At 42.6% G+C, this 9215-nt stretch overlaps 1 protein-coding gene across 1 annotated transcript in view; it reads right to left on the bottom strand.

The window, feature by feature from the left end:
• The window catches only part of IFT52 (intraflagellar transport 52 homolog (Chlamydomonas)), a 36082-nt gene that overhangs the window by 24100 nt on the left and 2767 nt on the right, over positions 1–9215 (bottom strand). The window contains exons 3-6 of the mRNA XM_006881537.1: positions 8504–8591; positions 6121–6250; positions 5319–5394; positions 3553–3624 (exon numbers count right to left, since the gene is read on the bottom strand). Coding sequence (XP_006881599.1) covers positions 3553–3624; positions 5319–5394; positions 6121–6250; positions 8504–8591 — 366 coding nt within the window. The remainder of the gene's footprint in view (positions 1–3552; positions 3625–5318; positions 5395–6120; positions 6251–8503; positions 8592–9215) is intronic.

Raw genomic sequence — 9215 nt, 5'->3', positions numbered from 1 at the left:
CTTCTTGGTCTCTGGTCGGTACTTGAGGGCCAGCTTCAGCAGCTGAGTAGCTGTCTGGCAGTCCAAGGCCTGGGTGAACTGGTTAATAGCAGGTGGCACCTTGAGTCGTTTGTAGAGGACTGCCCTCTGCCGCTGCAGCCGGATGTAGCGGGGCCACTTGATGAAGCGGGTAAGGTCCCTTTTGGGTTGGATGTCCTGCCCGATGCCGAAGTTTTTGGGCCTTTTCTCGAACAGGGGATTCACTACCTTCTTGGCCTCCTGCTTCTTGACCACGGCGGGCACCGGGGCCACCTTCTTCCCCTTGGCCTTCTTTCCCTTTGGCATCTTGGGCAGATGGGTGAGAGAGACGTACTTTGTGTTTTATAGTCATGGGTTTGTATTTTATGTCATTAGTTACCATTACTTGATGCCTATTAGCAGCCTGTCTTTTCACAACCCATTAAACCCCTCCCATTATGTCACCCCTCCACCCACTAACCTCTGCCACCCCAGTGATATTTCACCCCTCCCCCTTATTCTGTGCCTCTTCCCTTTCCCTTCTGCGTATTTATATACATCTTACTCCAATGTACAAATGTCCACTCTTGACTCAGTTCTCATTTCCTTAGGATATAGTCCTAGCAATAAAAGAGCTGTTGAGCTTTTTGAGGAAATGATCATCTTTTTTATTTTTTTTTATTTGTTGTGTGCCACAGAAGTGGGTCCAACTGGCACAGAAAGAGATTGCCCCTCCTTCTCCAGCGGAGCTCTGGTGGATTCGAACCACATGCATTCGGGATTGCAGCGCAGCTTCTTGCAGGGTGCATCATCTTACAATCCCACCAGCAGTATTTATAAGCGTTTCGAACACCAAAATTGGGATAACTCTCGCTGTAAGCTTAATAAGGCATTTAAAAAAATACAGATGTAAACATATAGGGAAGTGTGAATGACTGTAATTGGAGGGCTGTATTAGACCCAGTGGAGGGAAAGGAAAAGATGGGGCCTAGGCTGAGGACTGAACCAGAGCTACACAGGAGAAATGTTGGGACTGTGGCTTTTTATCCCAAGATAGTCCTAAAACCACCAGCTGGGGGTCGAGGAGCTGTGAAGAGGTGAGTGAAGAGAAAACAAGGAGCTCCAGCTACCCTGCATAAGAAAGCCTTGAAGCTGCTGTGGGTAACAAAGAGCCCTCCGGGTAGCACAGCACTCAAAGGAGGAAAGAGGAGGGAGTGTGCTCACTTAAGAACCCAATGAAAGGTCGCTCTGAGTAGAGTCAACCTGAAGGCAGTGGGTTTAGTTTGGGTTTTTGGGGACTGAACCTTTATGACTCAGGAGATCTGCACTGATTGATTTTCAATCGATTCTCTGGCCTTTCTTCCTAGTCTGTCCATTTCCAGCTCCACTGAAACCTTTTATCATCACAGTAGCACCTAAATCTCCATTAACAAATGATTCGTAGCCATACTGAAGTACAATGGCTGAGAATCAAACCTAGGTCTCCCACCTGCCACGGAACGACCACTGCTGCGTATGTTCACCTTTCCAGATTTCGCTGGTGCTCCCTCTCTCAGTTCCACAACAAACTCTCTTGGCACCAGCAGTCAGGAAACCAAAAGACAAACTGCATTAGAGAAATTATCTGTCGGAAATTTGCTCTCCAGAGTGACGAGGAGCAACAATGTCAGTCTAGAAACTAAGGTGCACCTGATCCAGGTCATGGTCTTTGTAATTATTTGCATCAGAGAGCTGAACAAAGACCAAGAATGACAGACAAATTGATGCCTGTGAGTTGTGGTGCTGGAGAAAAGTTTTGAACAAACCATAGACAGCCTTAGAGAACTAACAGGTCTGTCCTGGAGAAAGTGAAACCAAGCTTCTCCTTAGAGGCAAGGATTTTGAGACTGTGTCTTACATACTTTGGGCACGTGGCCAGGAGGGACTAGTCTTTGGAGGATATCATGCTTGGAAAGGTCGAGAGACAGTGCAGGAGAGGAAGATTCCGGAAAAGATGAATTGACACAATAACTGGGGTAATGATGGTAGACAGTGAGAGCCAGTGAGACTGGCTCAGGATAGAGGAGGGCTCAGAACGGTCGTGCATAGAGTTGCTAAGAGTGGCAGTTGACTTGCTGGCACATAACAACAAATCTCTGAAAATTAAGGAGCCTTGGTAGCAAAGCAGGTCATTTTATTGGACTGCTAGCCAGAAGGCTGGCAGTTCAAATCCACTAGTCACGCCTCAAGAGAAAGACAGTTTCTTCTTGTCAAGACTGACAGACCTAGAAACCTGATGGAAGAGTCACTCAAGTAAGAAGAGTCCTGTCAACAGTGGGTAGATGAGAGACCATCTCTGAGAGGTGGTGGCTGGCACTGTGTGCTACCAGTGGAACGCTGACGTGAATCTCCCTGGGGGAGGACACGTCCATGCAAACCTGCCTTGGGGTCCATCTATTTTCCACTGTTCTTACCAAGAACTACTTACTCTGTCTAGGCTGAATCAATCTGATACGTTTGTAACAAGAATATAGAACACTTTGACAAGCACTGTGGCAATTGGACAATTAAAACAGACTTTCAAGGGGGTAAAAGAAAAGAAGAATGAACTGAGGAGGAGGGTAGAGAAAATAGTGCAATAGTAAATGAATGAAAACCCAAAATCTCTGTAAATGTTCATTAAAATCAATAAAATTTAATAATTTTAAAAAAAAGAATATAGAACAGAGGTTAAGAATATGAGCTGTGTGGAGCAGACTGCCCAAGTTTTGACACTTACTGGTGGTATGGACTTGGGCAATGAATCGTTCTTTAAATAGGCTAACACCTGCCTGACGGATTGCTGTTGTTGTTCTGTGTTACTGAACTATAACCAACTCATAGCTGACCCTCCAGTAGGTTCTCAGAGGCTGTAAACTGCACAGGAGGGGTGTTTATTGAGTGCCTAAAAGACGTTAAACCAGAAATCTGCTGGCAAGTCAATTCTGTCTCATAATGACCCTGAAGGACAGAGGTGAACTGGTCTGGAGAGTGTGCACAGAAGCAGGCTGCCTTGTCTTTCTTCAATGGAGCTACAGGGGGGTTAATTCCTGACTATTGACCTCTCCATTAGCAGTAGGGCCCCAAGAGGAGACTGCCGGGCTTGACCATGGCACCAACTGGGCTCCTTCAGTCAGCGTTAGGGGGCATGACTCTTTGATCAATAATAGGGAGATTGGTTAGATGCTTTAGGATATATCTCATTTAATCCAGTCATCAAAAAGGACAAGGTGTCTCCATAAGCTGTTACAGGTGAAAACAAAATTAGAAATCTAGACATCACGCTGTTGAGACCAAGTATTTGTGGAAGAGCAAAGATGTTAAAGTGAAAGACTTCTACTTTCCATCTTTTGAACTGGTTTTTACTGAGTTCTTTTCCTCCATGAGAATTACTTTTGTAGTCACAAAGGAAATCTTTTCATTTGGAAAATGTCCCCAGGAAGAAAAAAAAAACTAAACAACCCAACCCTTACTTAAATAAATCACCAACTCTTAAAAATTAAGAAATCCGCCTTGGACTTCAGAAAACATACTCACTGGGCATTGTTTCCACCACTCTCTTCGTCAATGAACCCAGGCACGGCCTTCCCTGCTGCTCGACTAATTTCCCTTGAAAAAACAAAAAATTATTCTGAATTTAACATGGCATTCATTAGGTGTGAACTTAACACAAGGACTTTGCCTTTTTCAAGGTAAAATTTTTAAAAACGGAATAAAGGTATAGCCACACCTCTGGATTACAATCAATTCCTCTTTGATAAGCCGTAAGGGAAGAGCCCATGTCTTAATTATTTCTCCATCTTCAGACACAGTATAATGCCTGCACATTTTAGGTTTCAGTATAAAATGGTTTTAAAAAAAAACAACACACATCTTTTTATTGTGATGAGTGAAACTTTAAAGAGCAAATCACTCAACAATTGATACACGTTTTGTGACAATGATTACAGTCCTCACACGGCAATAGCATCTTCCCACTTCTTGTGTTTTCTGCTTCCGTTCGTCCTTCCCTCCCTGCCTTCTAATAGTACAGCTGGCAGACACTGCCCTTTTGATCTCGTGTGGTTGACTGTCCTCACCTCAATCGCAATCTCAGTGAATCAATTCACAGCTGACTCCCCATTGGGTGCCCAAGTCTGTGAATCACACGGAGGAGAATGCCCATCCTTCTCCCCTGGAGCCACTGGTGGATTTGAACCACCAGAGAGCTGCGCCCTTTGGGGAAGTAGCACAACTTCCTATGGATGAGGCCACCAGAACTCCCGAGGGATGGCTCTCAGGCGCACATTCTTCCTAGTGTCCATCTCCCATGGACTCAGGAACTCCGATGGTACAGGAGGTTACGTGCTCGCCTGCTTAGCAGAAGAGGTAGTTTGAAACCACTTTGTAACTGCTTTGTAGGAGAAAGATGAGGGAGGCAGCCTCCTTCTGTTATGGTTCATAGCCTCAGAGACAAAGGGCTGCCACGTACCAGAGCCTACTCAACAGCAGTGGACTTTTATATTGTCTGCCGAAAAGTTCATGTGTCAGTCTCTTGGACTATTGATCACTGATTTTATTCATTCTTCTCTGTTCAGAACAGGGAGAGATGCATCTTAGATGGCTGCTTGTAAGCTTTCAAGATCCAGCCACCACTCATCAGATGTAGGACACTGTCTTCGTGAGCTATATTATGCTTACTGACCTTGCTGTCTCCCACTGCTGAGTTCCCAGGCCTAGTGGCTTGGTACACTTTTTGACAGAGGGAAAAATTCTTGGAAGATGTATGATATTGCTCTTTTTTAACATTAATTTCCCAAAGGACCTTAATTTCTGTTTTGAGAGCCAGTGGATCATAGAAGACTGACTCTATCTCAGAGGTAGAAAACAGCTTCGCTTCACCATCAGAGCATTCTATGGCCTGGAAGAGGGATTGGTTTAGGGTAGACGTATGACCTCAACCAGCTCCAACAGAAGGCTACTCTGTCTGGAACTTTGGGATTAAAGCATGCTTCCTTGCCCTAGAAGGTGTGTGGCATGAGATGTAAAATTGCAGGCTGTTAAAACTACTTCCCTATCTTGAGGATGAAACCTACACATACAGGAGGGCAGAGCCAAGAGAAGCACAGAGAAAGAGACCTGGAACGTGATGACACCAAAAATCTCCCCATCGATGTGCACCTCATTCTGCCTATACGGACGCTTTCAACTACATAAATCAATCAAGTACTCAAACTAGCAAGAGCAATGAAAAGACAGGAAAGAAGGTTCATGGAGGAAAGAGGAGTCACTGATAGAAACACGTCCACTTTCAACATGCTCACCTGTTCAAGACTCCGTTGGAAACGAGAGCTTCTTTAGGATGGAAATATTTGTAATACACATTTCTTACCACAGCATCTGTAAGAAGGAGGAAGGGAATATGCATTTCAGATTAAAAATAACTTTGCTTGTGCACGATGGAATACTACACAGCACAGAGAAGCAATGATTTTGTAAATTACTATCTCATTTGGGAGGGACTGGAGAGAATTACGCTAAGTGAACTAAGTTCCATAAGGACAAATACTGTATAAAACCATTAGTGGGATTAGAGAGGGCAGGATGAGGGGGCATATGGTTAATCATAGGGTCACACAATTTGACAGGTAGGAGGGGTGGGTAAAGAAAATGAGAAAGATCCAGTGTGGGAAACAATATATACGAGCTTTTAAGTAAACACGTATAAAATAAAAACTTTATTTTTTTTATAAAAAAAAGGTGTGTTTTGTTTTGGTTTTTTTCATTTAGTTTGTTTATTTTTCATTTCAATGAACATCTACAGAGATTTTGGAATTGCATTCATTCATTGTTGCACCCTTCTCCCCGCACAAACCCCTCCCCCTCCCCCCCAAAAGGTGTGTTTTATAAATTCATAAATTGACCTGCAGGGAACTCTAAAATTCTTCTCCAATCTCCACATTTTATAAGCAGCAGCTCAGGTCCAGAAGGATGAGACTATTGTTAAGATCAGAATTCAAGATTATGGCCCTCAGCCCTGGGGCCTTTCCATTACACCACTGGGCCCAGAGACTACAACGTGGACAATAAATAGCGAATTATTGCCTTTCTTAAAAAAAGAATTACCATTATTAACCATGATTCCATATTCTTCTAGTAGAAAATTAATATTGGTGTCAAATCTGGATTCTCCACCTTCTCCTAGCATTACAAGGATATCTCCACCACCATCAAGGTATTTCTTCAAGACTTCAAACTACACAAAGGAAAAAAAATTATCCATGAATAGACTCAAAAGACATTTGGCCAAAATATTATGAACAAGATCTTTCAGGTCTAAAATGTAGATTTCAAATCTGTCATTGATGGAACTTGTAAACACACTTTCGACCCAGAGACCCCAGGTACACCAGAACAAAACATTATGTCCTCTTCACAATCATTGCTATGCTTGAAGCCGCTGTTGCCACTATATCTGTAAGGTTCCCAAATGTAAATGAATAAACCTCCAAAATGTTCAAATTAAACTGGTATTTCCAAAGCTGACTCTCAAATCAAAGTAGAAAACTATTAGCTAGAGGAAGCTCACAATTCTTCTGCCTTCCCTGCACTCCTCTCCTCAACCCAGAGATCTGGATGTAAGCAGCGCACCCCCAGAAGGAATTCTGTTCAAAGCCACTGGCTGGATGAGGATTCCTGAGTTCAGCATGCTGCCTGCTTCTCTCCTGGAAGTTCTTTCTTGCTTTTAAAGGTGAAAGAGAGGGGAGAAAAATTCAGGTCTTTGGGCTTTGTTCAAGAGGCACTCCATGTATGTCCTTGTATGTTGTTGGGTGCCGCAGAGTCAGAACTGACCCACAGTTGACCCTCTGGAAGGTTTTCAGAGGCAGTTAATTGCAGGGGAGGAGACTGCACATCCTTCCCCCATGGAGGGTCCGGTGGCCTCAAACCACATGCCTTAGGGATTGCAGAGCAGCTTCTTACCATTAAGCCACCAAAGCTCCTTTGTCCTTGTATAGAAAGTATATAATGGAATACTGTCAGAACTTTTTATGACTCTCAAGCACATCCCTCAAAATGAAAGTTTAAAGCAGTGGTTCTGTCCAAGACCAGCTTTACTGGGAGCAGCCCTTCACGTTTGTACACACTCTCAAGGGTCTCACTGCAGAACAGAGGAGACACCGTGGAAAGTTGCCAAGAGAGGTTTCTGCCAAATGAAGTTTAGCTTCATCAATCCTGAACTCTGTACAACAGACCTTTTTACAGATGACGAGAGATCAAGAGACTCCCTTTACAGTATACAGTTAATAAGCTGGCTATGAATCCAGGAACTCTGATTTCAGAGCCCAGGAGCTTAACTGTCTCACTGTATTTCATTTTCTTGTTTACTTACTTTATGGAGAGTTGGGTGAAAATTTACAGAGCATGTTGGTTTCCAGCCATAATTCACAATCAAAACCACAAAGAGGTACCATCTCACTCCAGTAAGAGTGGCAAAGTTTGACAGGGCAGCAAGTAATAGATGTTGGAGATGTGGTAAGAAAAGAACTCTTATACATTGTTGGTGAGATTGTAAAATGGTGCAACTGTCTGGAAGGCAGATTGACGCTTCCTCAAAAAGCTGAACACAGAAACTCCATACGACCCAGCTATTCCACTACGTGGAATACACCCTGAGAATATGAGAACCGAGGCACAAACTGAGATTTATACACCAATGTTCATAGCAGCATTATTCACCATCACAAGAACATGGAAATAGCCCAAATGTCCAACCACAAAGTAATGGATTGAGAAATTATGGTACATTCACACAATGGAATATTATGCAGCACGCAGAAGCAATAACTTTGTAAATTCTTATCTAACTTGGGAGGAACTAGACAGCATTATGCTTAGTGAACTAACTCAGTCTCACAAGGATAAATATTATAAAAGATCGTTATTATAGAATGAGTTTAAGGATCCAGGAGGGGTGGGACAGGCTGCAAGCAGAGGGATGTGGATGTACAGGGGGAAGAGAGGATTAACTATTAGATTGTACAAATTCATGGGTGGGGAGGGTGAGGGAAATGGAACGAATTTTTTCATATTTGTATTAGAATTTTGTAAATAAACTAGTTAAAAAAGAGATAAATAAAAAGGTGGGCCAGAGGACTATGGGGGAAAAAATTACACGCATTTTGTGACACAGACTGCAATCCCCATAGTGTAGCAGCATTCGTGCCTTTCCCCGTTTCTTGAGTTTCCTTTTGTCCTTTCTGAATTTAACCCTCAGCAAATGCTAGCCTTTTCATCTCATATGGTTTAGTGTTCCAATGAGTGTTACCTCTCCGCTGTTGTTATTCACCTGATAGTCCTATCTATCCTGTGGCTCAAAGCTGAGCTATAATTTTGGACTTAATTCTAAGTTTGAAGGGTATCTAAGGAGACAGGCTCATTTTTTAAGATTTTATGTTTTGTTCCACATTTAATCTCATACTCTTTCCAAGACCTCCAACATATTTCTTACCTCAGCTGCTGTAAATTTTTCCCTCGGTCCAGCTGTAATCCACAGTTTCACTCCAATTAGTTTCTCTGATGTAATTTCATCTTTTAAGCTAGAAACAGAATTTTAGAAGGAAGTATTAGATGCATTATGTAAATAAATCTAGCAATTATTTTGGTTTCTAGACTGTATGGAACCAGAGGACAGAGAGAGAGAGATTGATTCTCCTTTTATTTCCAGTTTTCCTTTCTCTAAATCATAGCATTAACTCATATTAAAATAATCACATAATTTTAATAATAATTACCAAATGACCTAGAAAAACTCCATTTTGTAAAAAAAAATTACACATATAATTAGCTAATAGTTTTAGTTTACTTTGGTAACAGCAGCCAGGAAATCAAGAGACATATTGCATTGGGAAAGTCAGCTGTGAGGGACCTCTCAAGAGTACTGAAGTACAACGATGTCAGACTGGAGACTAAGGCACGCCTGATCCAGGCTATAGTCTTTGCAACTATGTGCTATGCATCGGAGAGTTGGACAGTGAATAGGGATGATAGAAAGAGAATTGATGCCTTTGAGCTGTGGTGCTGGAGAAGAGTGTTGAATATACCATGGACTGCTAGGAGAACAGGTTTGTCCTAGAGAGGGAGAAGCCAGAATACTCCTTGGAGTCAAGGATTCTGAAGCTTCATCTGACATACTTTGGGCATGTTGCAAGGAGGGACTGGTC

Source organism: Elephantulus edwardii, unplaced genomic scaffold (assembly GCF_000299155.1).
Source record: "Elephantulus edwardii isolate Elephantulus edwardi_28Jun2011 unplaced genomic scaffold, EleEdw1.0 scaffold00015, whole genome shotgun sequence".
Taxonomy (NCBI): domain Eukaryota; kingdom Metazoa; phylum Chordata; class Mammalia; order Macroscelidea; family Macroscelididae; genus Elephantulus; species Elephantulus edwardii.
The sequence above is the reverse complement of the archived record's forward strand: the minus strand, read 5'-3'. Positions and strand labels throughout refer to the sequence as shown.